The 20737-nt window shown below is 49.1% G+C and overlaps 3 protein-coding genes and 1 non-coding gene across 4 annotated transcripts in view; 1 reads left to right on the forward strand and 3 right to left on the reverse strand.

Moving 5' to 3' along the window:
- LOC125954777 (ribosome biogenesis protein BMS1 homolog) overlaps positions 1-2389 on the reverse strand; it is a 3837-nt gene extending 1448 nt beyond the window's left edge. The window contains exons 1-2 of the mRNA XM_049685365.1: positions 2253-2389; positions 1-2187 (exon numbers count right to left, since the gene is read on the reverse strand). The exon at positions 1-2187 is cut by the window's left edge and continues 1073 nt beyond it. Coding sequence (XP_049541322.1) covers positions 1-2187; positions 2253-2310 — 2245 coding nt within the window. The 5' untranslated portion in view covers positions 2311-2389. The remainder of the gene's footprint in view (positions 2188-2252) is intronic.
- A 312-nt stretch (positions 2390-2701) lies between these two features.
- On the forward strand, positions 2702-3409 carry LOC125954879 (DNA-directed RNA polymerases I, II, and III subunit RPABC2). Its single transcript, XM_049685529.1, has 2 exons — positions 2702-2833; positions 2904-3409. The coding sequence occupies exons 1-2, from the start codon at positions 2805-2807 to the stop codon at positions 3268-3270; spliced, it is 396 nt and encodes a 131-aa protein (XP_049541486.1). The 5' UTR covers positions 2702-2804; the 3' UTR covers positions 3271-3409.
- LOC125954802 (protein downstream neighbor of son homolog) lies at positions 3338-5219 on the reverse strand. Its single transcript, XM_049685411.1, has 2 exons — positions 4976-5219; positions 3338-4904 (listed from the first exon to the last, which is right to left on the reverse strand). Exons 1-2 carry the CDS (start codon positions 5188-5190, stop codon positions 3338-3340), a joined length of 1782 nt encoding a protein of 593 aa, XP_049541368.1. The 5' UTR covers positions 5191-5219.
- A 15077-nt stretch (positions 5220-20296) lies between these two features.
- Positions 20297-20369, reverse strand: Trnaa-agc (transfer RNA alanine (anticodon AGC)). Its single transcript has one exon. It is a non-coding gene; the product is annotated as a tRNA-Ala (tRNA).
- Positions 20370-20737: the final 368 nt, after the last annotated feature.

Consider the following 20737-nt stretch of genomic DNA (forward strand, 5'->3'; position numbering starts at 1 on the left):
CTTTCAGCTTCTCATAGTACTGATGATCTCCCTCGATGTGCTGATCATCCTTCTCTGGATTGTCATACTCCGAGTCGAATTTGGCCTTCAGCTTCATCTTCTTAGCCATCAGCTCCGCTCGCGTCATATTCTTCTCTTCCATTCGCGTCATTTTACGTTTTCCCAAGGCGGAAGACTCTTCGTTGCCCTCTTTCGGCGTTTCTCCCTCTTTTTCCTTTCCATCCTTGGCTGGTGTGCCCTTGGCACTCTTGGTTGCCTGATGTTTCTCACCCGTTTCAAGATCCTCGAAATCACCATACACCTCACTGTCGCCATCGCTCATGTCGTCCAGCTGCAGCAGCTCCTCCGCATCTTCCGATGCTTTCCATTTTCCCGTAACAAAACAGTTTTTGATTAGCTCTTTGTTCTCTTCCGTCGTCCAATCGCGCACACCATCGCCGTACTCCTCGAAGAAGCAACATTCATCCACATCCTGGACAGATTTCTTCTTCTGCAGCTCGGCCTGCTTCTGAGCTAGACTTTTAAAGATACCACCGAGCAATCCCTCGTCTTCTTCGTCCTCCTCTTCTGAGCCACCTTCGGCTGCTTCTTCTGCAGCCTTTGCCTTCGCCCGCTGGTGTGCTTTGCTGAATACACCGTAGACGATCTTCATGAGGCTCTTTGTGGTCGCCTGACGTTCAAGATATTCCCTGCGAGCCCTTTCAGCTAATCCGTCCTTCCATGCCATGGTATTTTCTCCGGCAGCCATATTTTCATCGTCGGATGAAAGATATCCACTTCTCTTGTTCACGATCAAATCATCCTCATCATCATCATCGTCGGAGCCACTGCCAGATTGATCATCATCATCATCTTCATCTTCTTCCGGAATCCATCCCAATCGAGCTCCTTTTGCATCAGTTGCCTCATTGTCTGAATCCTCATTGTCTTCTAATCCAGAATCCTCCTCACTCGCCAGCTGATCATCATCCTCATTGTCATCCGCTTCCTCCTCATCATCGGACGCTGCAACCTTACGCGTTTTGTCCACAAACTCGCTGGACTTGATCACGTCTCCATCGCTGAACAACCGGAACTCCTGATTGTCGATCGTCACATCGAATGTTTCCTTCTTCCCGATGAATGATTCCACAATTTGCTGCTGTTCCGCGTTTTTCGATGCACTTTTGTGGCTATGAGACCCCTGCAGTTCGATGTAAACCGCATCTTTATCGTACACGATGCCTCCGACACCGGACATGGGCGCGTATAGAAGCCGCTCCTTTTCGAGTAGATTTCGTTTCTTTTCACGGGAAGGCAACGGACAGGGATCGGGCAACGCACTCAGCTCCTCAATGTGCATATCCCCAAGGCCCGCGATGTGCACCATGTTTTCCTTCTTTAGCGGTACCCCACGAACGTATCCATACAGTACAACCTCTCGATCACACTTGGGATTGAGACGTATTTGCTCCGTGTTCGTTATGTCCTCCATCCGATCGGCGAGCAGATAGCTATGGGCACCGCGCCATGTCAGTGGCCGGAATTTCATGACCGATATGAAGCGACCCAGGTTCCGGATCTCATTCTTCAGATACTCGCCGTGGATGAGTCCAGAGAGATAGAACAGCTTCGCACCATCGTACACTTCCGTCCAGAATCGATGCTTTAGCACTTTCTTCTGCATCTTGAGCGTCTTCGCGTTCTTGATCATATCGAGATGGTTCAGGATACCCATTATCTTAGGCATCCCGTGCACCTGGCAGATGTTGAGAAACTCAAAGATCTCCATTTCAAACCCAAAACTCGCATCAACCATGAGCAGCACCAAATCCACGCTCTTGGCGATGTCGATCATGCTGTTGATGTCGTTGTTGCACTCGATTAGCGTGATGCGCCGTTTCTTCGACGTGACCACCGTAATTGGACCGCAAACATTGTGCACGTTGGTTTTGGTGAAGTTTTTGATCAAATTCATTATCAGCGTGGTTTTGCCAACCTTTGGCGGTCCGACAACCGCGACGAGTACCGGAGGGGGTTCTTCCGGAGTTTTATCAACGAGCGGAATGTGTTGCTTCTTCGTAATGATATCCTCTTTGCGTCGGAACCGCTTTTCCGCCGACCGTGCCTTGGTGATGGCGAAGGCTTTCGGGTTCTTCGTGCGATCGGTCGGTTTATTTTTCGCCTTCTTCTTGTCGGCCTTCACTCCTGCGAGGACGAAAATAGGGAGTTTGAAGCAGGGTTCCGGCGCTTTGAGTGGAAGAATCGCTTACCTGAATGCCGTTTCTTGTGGGCCTTCTTTTTATCTCCATGATCCGCGTCGTCCGCCATGGTGGAAAAGGATTTTAATCCTTATTATCCTTATTTCTTGATTTTTGATCCTGAAAAATTCGAAACACAAACGCACGTGTGTTTTCTATTTTGCCGGTTTTTGACAGCTCATCCGTCAAGCGCCAGATAGACGAGCGTGCGACGAGTTGCTCAGTTTGAGCTAAAAACGCAAAATCGCATCTTTTTGTCAGCGCTGGAACTTCAGATTGCTGATTATCCAAAATCAACGTTGATTCCCTGTTTGATAAAAGTGTTAAAAAGTGGTTCTACTTTCTACTGTTGCACAAAATCGGAAATAACTGGCAAACGAACGGAAATTTTAATGACAGCAATTCGACTGTCGTCTATCTGGCGCTTTAGAGCTGCTTCTTTGTCAAACGAAACGTCAAACGCAAAAGGAAAACAAACAACGACGGCGTGTTTTCGATTTTCCGCGAAGAAATTCCAAGTTTTCCTCGTTTTCCCGGCGATTTTCCCTTCTACCTGCCACTAAAATGGAGGATGGAGATTACGATAACGATGAGTAAGTAGCTGGCCGATCGATTACACCCTCGTTGTTCCTATTTCTAACCACCCGCCGTGTTCTTCATCAGCGTCGGTGGAGACGAATTCGACGATGTCGAGGACGACGACAATATCGACGAGCTGAACCAGGAAGAGGACGGAGATAACATCGAGATCATCAATCCTAGCCAGGCGGGCGGTGGCGTGCCGAAAAACAAACGCATCACCACAAAGTACATGACCAAGTACGAGCGGGCGCGGGTGCTCGGTACTCGGGCACTCCAGATTGCGATGTGCGCCCCGATCATGGTGGAGCTAGAGGGTGAAACGGATCCGCTACAGATCGCGATGAAAGAGCTAAAACAACGCAAAATTCCCATCATTATCCGCCGATATCTGCCCGATTCGTCCTACGAAGATTGGAGCATCGATGAGCTGATCATTATCGATCATTAGTATTAATCCGTGTTTGTAAGTTTGAGGAAAGGTGAATTGACTTTATTTTAAAATGGGGTAACACAGTCTAGCTCCAGCTAAACCCGCCAGCATCCAGACTGAACAATAAACGCTCGGTATCGAACACGGAATCCTTCGTGGCGCGACACATGTTCTCGACGATGCGCTTGTTCAGTCCGCAGTCCGAAAGATTTTCCTTACCAAAGACTGGATCGGCCTGCGCGGATTCGTCGTTCTCTTTGTCGAGATCGTTGATCAGCTTTCGCGATGCCTCGCACAGTCCGGCCGTGCTAGGGACGGTCGCAAGCGTGATGCTATAGTTATCCCGGCCCTCGCACAGAAGATCGGTCAAATAGGGTAGGACATGAGGTAGAACGACCCCTTGCAGCTCCGTGCTATGGTAATCCTGTCCATCCATCCGAATTTTGGTCGAGCGCGTTTGCAACGTACGAAGAGTCGCTCCGACGAACGATACTGGTGCCAGTAGTGTCGGTGGAACGCCCGCTAATCTGCCAACCTTCGCAATGGTACTTTTTGCGTTGAGCAGAAAGTTAAAGAACGCCTGACACTCGGGACCTTCGATGAACACCAGCGATTGATCGCTATAATCACCGCCACATTCCCGCAACTGCTGCTTTTTGCTGTGATTGTCACTAATCTTCCGGATCTCGGCCGCATCCACTCCCAAGCTCTCCAGCCACTGCTCACTGTCCATGTCGTCATCGTCCTCATCTTCGTCCGATAGCTGATTTGTAGTTTCCTCATTTCCACCGATGGCAGACTGGGACTGTTCTTCGGATGAATTCGAGAAGCTACTGTTCCCGAGGCCGGACTCTGCAGATCGATTCATCTGTTCCGATTTTTCCGTGCTGGTGGTGGCGTTGGTTTTCTTGAGCGGCATACTGAACTCGATCTCTTCCTGTTTAAGAGCAGCACGCATACCGCGTGAGGTCGGTGTGAGCAGCGCGTGAGTCTCCACCCTACCACCGATGCCAGCGGCCCGGAACAGCACCGTAAATGTGTTAGCACAGACGTAAAAGTACGGACATTGCCGGGCACGGACTAGTTGGAAGAGATTCCGGAAGCTCGTAACCCATTCCTTCGCTAGTACCGATCTGACCGACTCGTCTAGTGGACTCTGTTTGTGGTTGTTGCGTGAATTACGAGGAAACAGCGTGAACCACGGCAGGTACGGATGCTGCCAGTAGAGTGTGGCCTGATAGAAGCGAGCCCCAGGTGATATGTCCAAACCGGTCGTGGATTCCTTCGGATCGATACAGCGCACGAATGAGGTAAGCCCGCTGGCTTCTTGATTCGTTTTCAGCGTTGTACCCGGTATTGCTGAACGGCAGATAATGCGCATCTTGCTCTTGACACTCCAGTGAATCGGTGGAAGTTTGCTAGTTTTTGGTATCTCCTCCATGTACTGGGGGATCGTCTGCTCAACGGGACATGGCGGGTGTTGCTGTTGCATAAAGCGTGGCTCCAGTGGTTTCGGCTGGAGCGGTGCATCAATCTGTGGCACTTCCGGTTGCTGCACCTTTGTGAGAAGCTCAAAAATCGTTTCCTCACCACCGGCCGCAAACTCGGAGTTGACGTCATCCTTCAGCCGTTTGGCCGAATTTTCCACGTTCCTAGCAAAGACAGAGAGAATGTGCGGATTACAATGGAGCCGAGAGCGTTGATTTATGACCTCGTGGCGTACCTGGAGAAGGGGTTTTTGCGCTTGGTGCTGCCCTCGAACCGACTAGCACCGATCGGATCGTCCGCTGATTTACTACCCGGTGGGGCCCTCGCAGGTGCGGTGATACGGTTTTGTAGGGCTTTCTCTTTCCGCCGGAGACGCTGCAACTTCAGAATATCTTCCGGGCGTTTCCACTGGGTCGGATTCGAAAGAAAACCCTCGGTATTCGTGTCCATAATTCCGGAAACGCGGAATTTCGGAACTTTTTTTTCGCGGGACTTCGCTACTCGAAAAACTGTTTGTTGTGCCCGAATTTTTTATAATTTGCTCGAAAAACCTATTCCACCGAGCATAAGAGCCATAAACGCGGTTCTGATAGTCCGGTAATAGTCCCATGAAGGTCGTGTATATTTTCTCAACTTTTTTTAAAATATTTTGTAAATACCGTTAAATCCAGCATTTTTTTTGCATTTATGCGGTTTTTGGGTGCAATTGCAGCCTCGCAAAGCCACGCTTGTGCAGCTAGAAAGTCTAGAAACCCTTCAAAGACTGGGTGTGTTACTATCGCTTATCCTGAATCCAGGAACATCTGGGAACCTCTTGTACTACTGCCTCCTTCGCCAAGTTCTGTAAACGCTTAATCTTATTATTATCATCTCGTGGGTACAGCATTAGCATCCAAACTCTCGAAACGAACGATTAAATCAACCAAGGTAATCGCAGACACGGTTTGTTCTGTGAACTAAAAGGTTATCAGCATGCGCATTCTCAGTCCGGTACCACTGGTTTTGCTGCTGGTACTACTGAGTGTCCTATCGGCTGGTGGCACGTCTTCAACCAGTAAGTTAGTTCTTTGATTTTTGTCAATTTTTGTAACCTTACCTGAAATGTTTTCCTTTCAACAGTAGGGACACAATGTGGAAAACGCAACGGACTTCCCTTTGCGTTCGTTTATGGATCAGATGCCTTCCGGGGACAGTTTCCGTGGCACGTGGCGATTTACAATAGCGTAGCAAACCGGGAGTCAGCAGACGTATGTGGCGGAACCATCGTGACCCACAGCTTTGTAGTAACAGGTATGAAGATTCCATGCGCTAAGTCAGTTCAATAGATGACCCGCTAATGGTTTAAACTTTTAGCCGCACATTGCTTAGACGATTGGCAAAAGCCTCAGCTGTACTATTTCATTACGGGGCTACACGACCACCAAAACGTAACCGGCACCAGCAGCTATAACGTATCAGAGATAATCCTGCACCCCGAGTTCAACCGGACCACATTTATCAACGACGTTGCTTTACTGCGTTCCGATGGCGACATAGAGTACACTTATTTGAAGGTTCTACCAGTTTGTCTGCCTCGAGGCGATGCTGGTACGGAATTCACCGTAGAGCAGATGCTAGGGCAGCGTGGCTTCGTGGCCGGATGGGACAGTCCACATATTACAAGAAAGAGCAATATTTTGCAAACTACGACGGTCATTGGGATTGATGCGGACAGCTGTAAAATGAAGATTCCGCAACAGAACCACTTGCTGGTGGACAATGGTACTGTGTTTTGTGCGCGTGGTCGGAAAATTTACGACAAAATATGCACAGTTAACGGTGGCGGTGGATTATTTTATAACCACGGTGGGCTTTGGTATCTCCGAGGAATCGTAAGTTTGACTCCACGCCAAGAATTGCCTAATGGTACTATTGGTTGTGACCCGGACGGCATTCTAGGGTTTACCGATGTTGCACGCTACACTGAATGGATCGATGGACATTTGAATCAATAAAAAAGAATGAGCACTTACTGCACGCACGGCAAGGGCGCACATCCGTTTTTTTCATTTCGTTTTAGTTCCATAGTTTTTGTAATCAGTGAAAGCCTTTTTTATTATCTTTTTTTTTAAACCATTATCTGCTATTGTCATTCATAGATTTAATGGAATCCTTCTTATCCTCACCAAATATCCTCCGACAAGATGAGTCCAATGAGCTCGCACGTTGGTTTTGAACCGTTCTCATGTTTATTTCCTTTAGCCAGGTTCGTCGAAGCAGATATATTCTGCTGTTCTCATCCGATAACCACCAGACGGCGCAATTTCCCTACGCTTCCTTGCTGGTCAGCATTCCGGCCTAGGTAGTTCCGCACGGGAAATCCCCTGCAATCCGTACTGCATAAGCGCCTCGAAAAAGATAAAGCTATTAAGGGTGTTAAGAGGTGTCTAGTTATGCATTCCAGCTGTGGCAGCAGAGTCACTTTATCGGCGAAAGGTTTACGCTTTTTCTGTGATCCCTTCGAGGGGGAGTGGGGGGTTGTGGAGGTTCCTATCCGAAGCACTTCCAACCAGAGTGTCTGTAGCTGCTGTACTGGTGGCCCTCTGACAAAAAAAGAAGCAACGAAACGAAGCCGCTATAAAGTAAAACCTTCACTGCTTCATCAATGTCTTCATTTGTGCAGGTATTTCACTCTTTCACTCCGGCCTGTGGTACACTTTGTCGTTAGGACGTCTGATTGTGGCTTAAGGATGCGGTGTTTGATTTTTACTTCATCTGACGCCTCGACACCTTTCGTCGCGAGTTCGTCGCGAGGATTCCGGACAAAAAATACGTATCCACCGATCCCATCGCCCCCGCCGATACCGGGAGTGACAAAAAGTTGCCCCGCAAAGTGTGGGAAGTCTTGCCTTCCGGGCCGGAGATTCCTTCCGTGATTCCTTTCCACCCAGGGGCCCACGATACGGTACTGCTGTCCGGGCGCGTGAGAACATTCTGCGGGGCCGCTGGGTCCGGGAAAGATAGAAAATACTTAAAGTATGTTTCTAAATCGTATTGGATCTGCATAAAATTTGAATACGCTTAGGAAATGGAAGTTTTTCCCGTTTTTCCAAGCGACAACCACCACCATCCCCGGTCCTGCCGGTCTTGCCGGAGTAGTCAGCGTAGCGTACTCCCTGCGCACTTGTCTTTCACCCCAGACTCGAGGGGTTGGACACGAGGGGCTATCGGTGCCGGTAAGAGTTGCAACTTCGGCGTAAAAAGGATGTCGATCCTAGCGCGCAATCCCTCAGCCTAGTCTGCCTTTCTGGACAGGTTTGTTGCCTTTTGCTTTGGCCTTTTTGGTTGCCACCGTTGGTGCTTCCCTTCCTGAAACGAGGGGTCAATCCAGTAGCGTCAATCCGCGGCAACGCTAACCAGCACACCTAGCTCCTGCTGCTGCCACGCACTTCACTTTCAGTTCCAAGTGGCCGGGCGGGAGCGGAGAGTGAGCAAAATGCAAAAAGCTTTAAAATTTTATTTATTTGTCTGCCCGCACTGTCGGGGATGTTTCGTTGTTGGTGGCCGCGTTCCAGGGAGGCTTGGCCGGCGACGGCAGGGGACAGTAAACACACTTTTCCGTGGGGCCTGCATGCATGGGAGGCGGTGGTACACCCGGGAGCCACGTTCTTTGTACGTCGCTTTACGTCTTGTAGCCACCATCATGTCGTGGCTTGTTCTTCGGAGCGGGACAAACCCGCCGGCAAGGCTGTCACTCGTCAGGTGGTTTTTGCTCTTCGCCGAGATTTGTTCGCCGACAGACCGCGGCTACCCGGGAAAAACTCGCGGAAAGCGCGGGTGTCTGAATTTGTGTCACTTTAACGCCCTCGCTGATGCCGAAGAGCGGTTGCCGATGGGGTGGAAAATCATGTTGTCACTGTTGCCGTTCGATTGTGTACGCGTTGGCTGTCGGTAGCAATCGCGGTAGCAATCCGGACGTCATCGTTGCTCATTTCCATACGCCAAGTGTTACGCCGCAAGGAAAAGGATTAGGATCCGGTGGCCGCCCAGACCGGGACAAGTCGTGTCGTGCTAGCGGAGAATGTGAGATTGATTTTGCGTGACACGCGGCATGTTTTTTGCTGTTCCTTGGAACTCGTTTCTTGCTTAGAACAAATCAACTTCCACGGAGAAGACTTCGCAGGCGTCTTGAAGCTGAATCAAGGTCAATAGTTGAACAGTTACGGACCAAGTGGAGCGACAAGGTAGGCCAATCCATCACAATAGCAACGAGTGTGCGATGCACCTTCGTGCAATGTCTCTCTCACTCCGAAGCTTACTTTGATCCGGAAAATGGCTCCCAACACATTCCCCGTGCAGGGGTTCCGAACGACAGAACCATGACCTGGCCTTGGGGCGAGAGAAGAACCAAACCGCACAAACCTCGCACAGTACTCCCCCCCCCCCCCTCCCCGGCACCCCTCGGCATGAAGGTTAGGGACACAAAGTTGCAATTCATGATGGTCGCCGTGCACGCACCTTGAACCGGGAACGTCCGGGGCGGTGGGGAGAGGTGCAGGGAGTGGTCAGACATTTTTCAGGCGCTCGCCGGTTGCTCGCGGAATCGTGCCTGGCATCACCGGTTAACACCTCTAAATTCTGATAAATTATTTATAAGAAAGTGTCCAATCCACACCCCCTCCAAGGGGGCCAGTTTGGGCATTTTTCCTCCACTGCACGAACGGAAAAGGAAAAAGAAAATGGTGGCCGCCCTCTCATACCACCTCCAATGGGAGGTGGTTCGGTGGTGTGCCCCCCCCAGAAACACTATCTGTTATCCAATTAAATCTAATCACCGCACCGCACATTTCCGAGTTTTCGCTTCCCCGGAGAAGCTGGCCAGTCCCGGGGAAGTTGGCCAATCGGCGAGTCACAACCCCGCAGCCCCGAGATTGATGATCCGCAGACCGCGAGGAGGGTTTTCCGTTTTCGGATTGGCCCCCGGGCCGCGCGTGGTTTGGCGTCAAAAACACTCGCGCGGTTCGGTTCTCATTAACACCGCCGCGGGCCACAACCGTTCAAGGTGAAAGGAAGTAATAATGCGAACCAAACCCCCCCACCCCCAAAAAGGAAAAGGAACACTCACACACACACACGGGGCTGGTTACTTTCGCCAGGTGTGAGGAGAAGCGGGTGGCGTGGTGACCACCGGTCATCGGGGGGTGGGGGGTTGTCCATAATTTTCTTTCGGGGTTAATGATAGGGGAGGGTTTACACCCGTGGCGTACTGAACGGGCCACGGGGAACGGGGTAAGGGGTCAAAATATAGTATAACAGTGGCTAACCACGCGGTGTTGTCGGATGTCGGGCACTATATGGCCGGTTAATGGCGCAGCATTCTGGCAGCAATGTTTTTCTTCGCCTTTAATGTTGCTTTCCTTTGGTAAGGTGGTGGTGGTCTATGATTATAAACGTCAACAATAAGGAAACCCGCCGGACCGGTGGTGCGGTTATGATTCGTGAACGTTGCGTTCTAGGTAATTAGAACCCGCGGCCAATGGGTTCGACCGCAAAGGTCGACTTCGTGGCTGGTGCAGTTCGACGACCGCGTTGTTTTGGCGGTGGAACAGTGAGCAACGGAAGTGGAAGATTGTGGAGTGGTCGCAGCAGGAGTAATGGAACCTCCTCCTGTTGGTTGGTTAGCCTTTTTCTCGCGCTAATCTAATAAGCTAGACCGACGAAAGACGATGGACTAAAGCCACTGTCAAGTGGTCCTTATCAAAATGTTCTGGAATCAAAATAAAGCATAGAGACCCCACATTAGTTCAGAACCTCGAAATGAGCATCGTTAAATCATTAAAAGCCCGTGTTGGTAGCTTAAGTTTTAAGATCCAAGGCGGAAGTAAGGACCCCAATCGATTCGATTGGGTTGCATGCCCCCGCCACTGCCACTAATCCGCAGAACGGCGCATTACTTCCCGATAGCTTAATTCGTCCACCACACTTACGCCGGCACTCCTCGCACTCTCGCACCTGCCTGTAGAAGAAAGTCATTTGCACGGCTTACCGAGGCCGCTGGTTTTTCGAAATAGAGTAATTAAATTTGCATAATTTATTTATGCTCTCGCTTTCTGCTTTCGCTACTCAAAAACTTGCGCCAAAAAATCTTCAAACTACACAACCATCCCCATCGTGATGGTGGTGGTGTGGCGCGGGAGCACTCCCTTTTTTATCTAGCGTAGCGCGTCAGGGTGCGAAGTAGCGGCAAAGGTGCCAATGGTTGGGGGGAAGGTACCGAAAGGTGCCAGGTAATATATGTTTAGCTGAATAATAAATAGTTTTCGATCGTAAATACAAAATAATAGTTATAAACAAGTGCTCCTGCTGCTGAGAGGTGGGGCACCGCCCTGATGGGCCTTAGCAGAAGGACTGAAACCGGACCGGAAGTGGCGTCCTTGCTGGTACACCGAACGCCAACCCCCACGATGGATTACAAGCCAATCATAATCGCCCGTCGATGGCATCGGGGTCGGAAATGGGAAACAGGGCCACTTGATTTACGTTTCGTTTCGCTTGCCACCTCACCCCTTTCCCGCAGGACCGCAGAATCGGTGTGCCGGATAATGTAATGAAACAATCGCGGTTGTTTGTTTGTTCTTAAACTTTACGATTATGGAGTGAAAGGTGAAAGGGCACTCGAGTGTGTGTGTGTGTGTGTGCACGGATCGCACCTTTCGGGTAGGGGATTTCAGGTGCTTTTTGCCTGATTGTTGTGATGGAAATGTGCGGCGAGGTTTTGGGTTGAGCGTTGTAGTACTTAGTGCGAGAAGTACCTTTCAGCCCTTTTTATTACTGTGAGGATTACAGCGGTGGTAAGAACATGGCCGAAAAAGCATTAGGGCCTTTTGGGTTGGGTTGGTATGGAACTAAAATAGGTTTTCGATTAAACGCCGCACTGGCCAATTACTGAAACTAGTATGTTTTTTTGCCAATTATTACATTCCACACACTACATTACTTTAACTGCGAGGTCAGGGGTTGGTTAAAGTAATGAAAATTGATCACTGCACTGTGAATTATGAATTTAAACATTTGTTTCTATAATTTTTTATCTTCCTTTCCTATTAATTCCTTCTTTTATACATCCTTGCTTGCCTTGCTATTTGTATCTTTCAGTTTTGTAAAGCGGTCGGCATGTTTTTATGTTCTTTTGCATGTTGTTCCAGTTTATATTGTTTTCTGCCTTCATTTTTTATGTGTTTCTTTGATTTTTTTTATAAATCCCATTCCATTATTTTTACTGTATAAAAACTGTTTAAACCTTGCAATTAAATTTTTTAAATTGCAATTTTTACTTATAATTTGCTACTTTTTGATCAACTGAGCTATTGTTATTTTTATTTAAGAAGGGGTTTGGGTAGTCAAATTATTCCTCTGATATTTACAAACACATTTTCCAATGCGTTTTAAATTTCTTATCAACAGAAGCAAAACTTACAATTAAGAAGCTGCTGGTAAAAAATGGTTCCATGGTTTGTTTAAAAACAAACACAGAAAAGTCCTTTTTGGCAGGATGAAACCCAATGTTGCATTTACTTTCTCCCAATCGCATTTATTGATTGAAAAAACAAAGTTTTTGGTTCGATTGCCACTGCCGTAAAGTTAATTACAATAGTTGTAATTGAAGTATATCATCCTTTGTATTGCTGCAATCGCGAATCGCGATCAATGCTACAATGGACATTGCCTTCTGCCTGCAGCACATAACCGTAATGTTACTCGGAGCGAAAGCAAAAACCCTCTCGCCATTGTTGCCATTAGTTGACCATCACCGAGATTACCCGCTGTGAAAAGCGGCCAACATAAAAGCCCTTGTGTGGTCGTTTGCGGGTGACATACGGCCCTCCGGTCCATTTGCGGCTCGGACAGTTTCCGCTATCCTGTGATCCGTTTTTAGGGTCCACACGGATTCACTTCCTTCCTTCCGAATGAAAAAAAAAAGTGTCGCATAGAACTACCCGTGGGCACTTCCGGTACGACTGGCGCTGGCACATAAGATATGGCGACAGTCGCAGCAGTTGCGCAACCTTATCCGATTCCGAATTACCGAGCAGTTCTTGTTTTGCTGCTGCTTGGCCCAGGACAGGACAGGACAGGCCAGGACACAGGACTGCGGACTGCTTATAGCCCATAAACCAACACGATTGTTTTTGTTCCTACTCCTCATTTATCTCCTCCGGTGAAGCAGCACTGTAGTTGATTACCTTTTTGCCGAGAAGATTAAACTGAAGATGGTCGCTTCACCCTCGCCAACGCCGACCATGTTAGATGTGGTCTCCATGTTGGATACAGTGTCCTTATCCTTCGCTCCGGACGAAGAAGCGATTTAGCGCCGCAGATAGAGGCGAGGAAAAAATGGGAAATTTTCCATCTAATTTTCCTCGGACGCGCCACACACGGCCACGGTCCTTCGTGGTCCCTAGTTCCATGGCCACGACATGCAGGATGCAGCATCGCAGCATAAGATGTCGCTTGTTCCAGGGAAAAGGCTTCGTCATTCCATCGCGTGCGCGCGCGTGTGGTGTGTGTGTGTGTGTGCACACGGTTGATGCAACGACGGGAACACTTCGAGCGCATAGACAACCGCCGCCTGCACATCCTTGGGCGTAACGATTCGGGATAGTTTCGAGTTCCGTTACCGTTCTCTGTAACGCGTCGGAGTGGCGAGGATGGAAAATTTATGTTTTCCCAGTTTGCTGCCCTTTTTCCTTTTCCCGTTTTTTGGCTCCAGTCCAGCGCCAGAGAAGGATAGCCACTGTTGCCACGAGGCCGGGCCCAAGGTCCGGGTCCGGGCTCAGGTCGCAAACGGGCTCGCGATTGCTCCCGGAGTGGTCGGGTCGGGAGTTTTCTCCAGCGTTCGGAAAAATGGGGTGTGGTTCAGGGATTGGGTCTTCCCGGGATCCCCGGATCCACCTTGGTCACTTCGGTGGCAACTCTTCTTCTCCTGCTTCTTCTTCTTCTTCTGGTTTTCGTCCCCATTTCGCTTTTCCTGAGCATCGTCTGCGTCGACGATAGTGTGTAAGCGCCGGTTGCTGGTTGGCTGGATGCACGGATGGTCCGGTCCTTGTCCTCGTCCTCGTCGGACCTCGCGGTCTCGCTATTGCATTTTTCCTCCCATTTTTTTCCATTTCTCCAAAAAGGCGCTCGGCTTTCCACCTGTACGTCTCGTTGTCCCCTCACTGACAAACGATCGGTCCCGGAAAGGGCTACGGACAGTATCCAATCGGACCGGAACCTCCTTCTCGTCGTCCGGCACGGGAAGGAGTCCTGGGAATTTTTATTATTTCCTCAGCAGCCTGTTCACCATTTTTCCTTTTGCCGGCTTTTCTTTTCTTATTTTTTTTCGGTTGATTTTTCTTTCAATAAAACCCACACACACACACACAGGAAACGGGACCAAAACCCCTCCGGAACAACCGGATCTGGTCAGCTCGGTTGTGCTTCATGCTGCGCTGGCTCACCGTCTGGGATGCTCGATGCTCAATGGTGCCCATCGACAGGACACACCCCAGACCCACTGCTTGGCCATGGGAATGTTTGCACTTATTTTATATCATTTCGGGTTGTTGTTCCCACACACAAGGAGTGGTGGCCATTTTGTGTCCTTTCTTGGCGTTTCGGATGAGCAGTAACGCTGACCACCGCCGTGCTGACCGTGATGGCCATGGCTCAAAGATGGCATAAAGAAAAGCATAAAAATGCTGCCCCCGTTTCTTCGTCTCTCGCTCTCTCTCTCTCTGTTTGTTTATGATTCGGTCGCGACTGGCGGTCGGTCACGACAATTTTTGGTCCCGCGTTACGGTTTGGTTTCTTTTTCTTGTTAGACTTGTAGCCAGCCACCACGCCGGGGGGTATGCACCCGAGGAGTGGGGAATTTCGAAAGGACATCACCAACCCCTGGGGCCATTCTAGAGCGCAACCCATAACCGCGTCTCCATCATTCTGGAGGAGGAGAAAACAAAAAAATAAATATAATCGACAAACAACAACAGTCCGCTCGCTGTAGAAGTCCGGGTTGGAGTGGTCCAAGGCGGTTCCAGCGGGGGGACACTTTAATCTTGTGGACGAGTTGTTAAATAAACTCCCGCTCCCAGCTGGCCGACAAGGTTTGTGCTTTGTCTCTGGCCACGGCCCAAGGCTAAGGAGCTGGAAGCAATCGGCATTTCAGTTTTTTTTCCTCTCTCTCTTCCTTCCTTTCATCCACCGCGGGCCCATCCGTTGTTGGTTTCGTTGTTTGGAAAAATAAATATACGCCAAACACATACTCACACACACACATGGTGTCTTATGGTTGCTGGTTTGCGGGAGACATAAATTTCCGGCTGGCGCTTCGAGGGATTGTTGGAAAGATAAATCTTATCCCTCGATCCATCCACCCTCTCCCCGGGCAGTAACCGGGAGTGTCCAGGAGAGGATAGTTTTGTTAATAGAAGTGGTTCTCGGACTCCTTGGAGTTCGAGGACCGGTTCTGGGCTAAGGTATCGGGTATCTGTTACGGATAGATAACACTGCAATTCCGGTGCTTATGGCGATTGTAGATGGACGATACGGAAACGCTCCGATTACATCACCGAAGCTCTCTTGGATAATTGAAATCCGCGTCCTCTTCGTCGTCGTCTCTCGTAACAGCGGCGCTCCCAGGGTTGGCCAGGACTATCAATTGGGAAATATGCGACGCGACAAGGAATTCTCTTGGTGCCACGATGCTCCTTTGCAATTTGTTCGCCGAAGCGATTGAAATCTTTAATTTCGTTCGACTTTGAACATTCGAAGATATTCATTCCAAGAGAATTCAAATGAATCTAATCGATCGGTGACTAATCGGCGCCAAACTTTTCCTATCACCGTGTCCGTGTCCATCGCACTGGCCCCGGGGAAAATCCGGGGGAACCCGGGAGAAGGGTCCAACATTTTGAAATTTATGCCAAAAACCCTCGCCCAGGTCCAGACCGACCAACCAGTCGGCCTTCATTTGAAATGCTAAAAAGCCAATTCTAGCAACAGCTTAGGGAAGTTACCATTCAAAGGCGGACGTCGGTGCGGACTTAGAAGCGGGAAAAAGCGTCGGAGACCAGCAGGGCTTTTGGGTGATTGGTGTAGCGTCGCACCTTCTTCTCCGGCTAGCTGCAACTCCATTGTTACTCCATTTTTAAAACCGCTCCTGACGCCGACGGTGCAAGAGTTACGATGGTTGGGACTGGGCTTCTGTTGCTGTCTCCGTCAGGGATTTCCGTCGCCACCGCCACCGCAACTCTCGTGAACCAGACCCGGAGCCAGCGAAGGCCAGCAGCTGGTCCGAAACAAAGGGTCTTTCCTTGGGGCAATTATTCTTTGTTCCGTGGCTTGCTGGTTTCGTATGGTTCCGGTGGTCCGGCGGCTACTGTTTATGCCCCGAAGCTCTCCGTCATTTACGAATGATTTAACTTGTTGGACAAAACTCGTTGCTCAATCGCTTTGCGGAATGCAGAACGGTGGCGCTTCTAGGATTCCGAGACCGAGAAATCAACGGTTCGCAGTTGTGACAAGAGGTACCAAGAGTCTCAAATAAGACTTCTACTAGCTCCAAAATTTGAAGATCACTAGCGATTATACAGTTTATGATGGCATCATTTACCGATCGAAACATGCACCTCGAACATGTTCATTACCAGTGAGGACCACTTCTTCGCAATCCTTGCTATTGGATACTGCATCTCAATTAGAAGGCTCCAACAAGCTGATTTCACAGTAAGACCCAAAAGACTCCGAGGAGATCTTTGAAATCGTAATTGAAATTCATCCTGGCGGCTATTCACCGTCGTAACGCAAAATCCGTCGTCCTGTGGAAAACCTACTCAGAGAAAACGGTAATATCGAGTCGCGTGTAGTAGATTTCCCCAGAAGGATCCACACCACGTCCCAGGAAAGGAAGGATGGGAAGGATGGATCCAAATTTTACGCTCAATCGAGTAAAAATAATTAGAACCGGAGGGAACACTCGAGCCCCCCCCTTCCGCCATGTTCCATTCGCCATCGAATGCGACGAGGCAGCATATGATACTCAATTGCAGCTCCTCCGTGTGTGTGTGTGCGAGCATTGCGTGTGGAATTTCTAATATTGTTTCTTTAGCATTTTGCAGCATCGATGAATTGCTAATGGTTTAGCTGGAATATCGCTGGCATAGGGTAGCATCCGAAGCAGCCCGAAATGAGTGATTGTGTTCCGTTTAACCGGTTCAACGATCCAGACCACCTTCTTTTCAGTGAGCCCCCCCCCCCGGGTGGTGATGGGAAGATTGATTTGAATTACGCGATGTGGCAGAAAGAGTGTGTTTTTGTTGGCTCTCGTGCGAAACGAGATGATCCTGTCCGGGAGCCCCGGGGACCATCAGGGGGCATCATGTTTTACGCTACGCCAGCCAGCGAGCCAGCTAGCCAGCCAGCGTTCGATCTCGATTTGTTGTTGCTCGATGGTTCGTTTCAGTTATTGTAATTCGTTCGATGACAGACATTGCCGCGGGTTTGTCGCGGGTTGAGAGGGTTGAAACGTTGGTAATGCTCGCCTAGTGGTGCGTGAGCGATTGCCATTTTATGGTTGGCGTGTGCGTGTGTGACGATTTCGCACGGAACCACCGGGGACCACCGGATGTTGCGCTTTTGTGTGAACCCGGGGAGTTGATAGATGTGGTGGTGGTGGGTGTAAATTTGCGTACTACTGCTGGCCTGATTATCGAGTCGGGCGCGATCAATCCATCAATCTCGCGAAACGGTGAACCGTGTGGTTGGGTAAATTATTTCAGCCGCTGTCAACACCAGGTAACAGCCTCGTCACATAACATAATGCGGCATGTTTTCGATTCAATCCCACCGAACCTGTTGTTGATCGTTCGTTGTTTGTGTTTCGCTCATGTTGTGGCAGGGCTCGAGAGACGTGGCAGGTGGTGCGTGAAATGCAGAGTTTTTGGTGGACATCGGAGAATGGATCTAGGAACCATTGAACCGAGAGGCGCTTGATATTGGATATTTTAGTAAAAATGAATGACTACTCGATGTCAGAAATGTTTGCCTCTTGCTTGATGGTTGCTAAGTAGACCAGGGCAACCAGAAAGGCGAAGAGATCAAGTAATCATTGGCAGGATTATGAAGAAAGGTGTGCAGCGCAGTTGTGACTCAGTGTTTAACGCGTAAAGTGGTCAAAGTAAAAGTGTAAAGTGTTTGTTTAACACATTGATCATCAGTTACGGAACTGTTATCCTATTTGTGTTTGTAATTAATCTAGAAGGAGATGGAGTGCATGTGATCGAAAGTGTAAGTTGAAAATTATCGGTTTTTTTTTGTCATGACATTGTTTAAAGAAGATCATCTGCTTATTATTAAACAAATGTGACTCGTCTTAAACACCTCAAATCACATATCAAAAGCAGGCATATTTAGGTTTTACAATAAGTTTTTTGGTCGATTATTTTAAAGCAATCATAACCTCTTACGTTTGAGCCAATAGCTCATGTTGGCGAAATTAAAAATATGTGTTTCGAAGCCGAATGTGTTCAATATGTTAAAAAATCTCGAGAGTTAAGCTATGTTTAGGAACGTGGCTCTCATAACTTTTCAAAGAGCATCTCGGTTCGTGGCCGTTTCTTTTCAATGCTGAAATGTCCCATCAATTCAGCACCGTTAAGCTCAGTTCACATTATCCATTGCCATGCCATCTTGGATGACGTTTTAATGGCCCCATCCAAGGGATCATTTTTAAGCCTCACTGCTTTCCAAAGTGTACGTGTGTGTGTGTCCGTTTTGTTTGCTGACGACAGTTAACACGACACAAGTTTAATGAAGCATGCAGGCCGTTCCCTCCCCTCTCCCCCCGGGGGGACGCCAGGGATTGACACGGATCGACGACAGGATCAGGATCCATCGGGAGCGTTCAGAGCAGCGTTCTCCGGCCGGTGGCCCGGTTTTCCTCACCAGAAATGACGGATTGTGTGATGATGTCAATAAAAGAAGATGACACACCGCAACGCCCCAAGAATGTCGTTTCTATCGTGCCGCATAGATGTGGGATATGAAAAGTCGCACCAGTTTTACCCCAGGAGTTTTCCACGCCGAGGAGAGCGAAAGAAAGACACCAACATCCCTTTCTTTCCCTGGCTGTTCATCCTCGATTGACGAGGATGTGGCTCTGGTGCGGTGCATTTGATCTCCGACAGGCGCGGAAGGGGGCGCAAGTCAAAGTCATTGACACATCGGGATCGCGGCCGCACCCTCCGTCGGCGGCGGGCGTGACTGCAAAGTTTCCGACCGGACCCGACCGGCGAAAGCGAAGGATAGGATGTCGATGATGATGACGGTGACGGTGATGATGGCGCATAAAAAACAAACCTCGACCCGCGTCCACTGCCGTGGCGACTGTCTCGAGTCGGTCCACCCGGTTGGGGGTAGGGGGGAAGGAAAATTGTATTTTTATGACAGTAATGGCGTGGCCGGACGGTTGCTCGGTCGGTTGCTCGGTCGGTGGTCAATGGAAAATAAATCAAAACTCATCTCATCGCCTCTTCAAGACGTTCAGAACCGTCCTGCTGCTGCTGCTGGTGCTTCCGTTGATCCTGCGGATTAGATGAAGTTGGTCGGAGGATGATACACTGTTTCTGATGCGGTTTGAGGTTGGGTGGGGGTTGGGTGCTGGCATTGCGCGTTAGTTTTCCCGGTGGGAGATAAATCGTTTGTGGCGTAAATTGATGTTCCACGCGTCCATCCTCCGCTCCACACCAACACACACACACACTCACACATGTCTCGAGACGAAGGCAAATATCCCTCTGGTGCACACTGATGGCTAACGAAGACAGAGAGAGAGACAGAAAGAGAGAGAAACCATGGCAAGACGTCAGGAATCGAGGGACAACGCCACCAACCAACCGTTGCCAACAAGGACGGGAGGACTTTTTTTATCGTTCCCATCAGTGGCAGACTTTGGTCGGTTTTGCTGCTTGTCGCTCCAGAGGACATTGGACGGGCGGGACAAAACATTGAACCGATCTGACACCCCCTTACCGGCATTGGCGTGAACGTTTCGTTAGTGTCATACCCTGTCATACCGTGGTTTGTCTTGCTCCCCGCGCCGTGGGTCTTGCCCTCTTGTGTGTTCTTCGTCGAATGACAAAAAAGTGATCTCCTTGGGAGGTGGTGGGGATGTGCGAATCGTGTCGACGCAGAACGACGATTCTTTGGTTTTGATGTTTATCCGCACCGACTCCTTTGTGCGACTGGCCTCCTCGCTACCGCTATCTAATGCTGGTGGTGGTGATGACGCGCTGGAGATGCTGCTGCTGATGATGATGATAGGAAAATATTATCTTTCTATCTTTCAACGTTTCTCCTGTGATGCGCTGGGTGGAGTTTGTGAAAAAGGAGTTCACACAAGTCGCAAACAACTTCTTCTGTATACTCCTCTTATTGCTCCACTACAGGGATGCTACTCTATGAGTTCTCAAAGTGTGCTTTCTCCTCGAGTTGAAAATGGCACAAAAGAATGATTTTAATACACTCCTTTTTCAGAGACTGGAGATGCCGGGTATCGATCCCGGTACCTCTCACATGCTAAGCGAGCGCTCTACCATCTGAGCTACATCCCCTTGTGAACGTTAAAAAACTACTTCAAATAAAAACCAACTCTTTCAAGGCTAAACGGCTGAATGTTGCACAGTGAAAGTATCAGCGGCTTATGTCCAGCTAACTGTCGCATGGAAGGGGCAGCACGCGGATCGCGAACGAACATAAAGTGAACGTGATTGAGTTATTTATACGCCCAAACTGGTTCGGGTGGGGCACCAAAGCTACCACCCCCTTTTGTTCGCTAAAACTGTAACTTTGGTCGCCACTCAATCTATTATACATAGTTTGCTGTAATATATTTTAGAAAAAAATGTTCCCGAACCAAAAGTCCAAAAATATAAACGACTTAAAAATAATAATCGACATAATCTCGATCGAAGCCATTAAT

The sequence above is a fragment of the Anopheles darlingi genome, chromosome 3 (genome assembly GCF_943734745.1).
Source record: "Anopheles darlingi chromosome 3, idAnoDarlMG_H_01, whole genome shotgun sequence".
NCBI lineage: Eukaryota > Metazoa > Arthropoda > Insecta > Diptera > Culicidae > Anopheles > Anopheles darlingi.

What these genes read in the sequence shown, in the direction of transcription:
- LOC125954879 (XM_049685529.1), top strand. Translation starts at nt 2,805, where the DNA reads ATGGAGGATGGAGATTACGATAACGATGA. An exon ending in GGAGATTACGATAACGATGA is followed by an intron (nt 2,834 to 2,903) that starts GTAAGTAGCTGG and finishes GTTCTTCATCAG; the next exon opens with CGTCGGTGGAGACGAATTCG.
- LOC125954802 (XM_049685411.1), bottom strand. Translation starts at nt 5,190, where the DNA reads ATGGACACGAATACCGAGGGTTTTCTTTCGAATCCGACCCAGTGGAAA. An exon ending in CGCAAAAACCCCTTCTCCAG is followed by an intron (nt 4,905 to 4,975) that starts GTACGCCACGAG and finishes TGTCTTTGCTAG; the next exon opens with GAACGTGGAAAATTCGGCCA.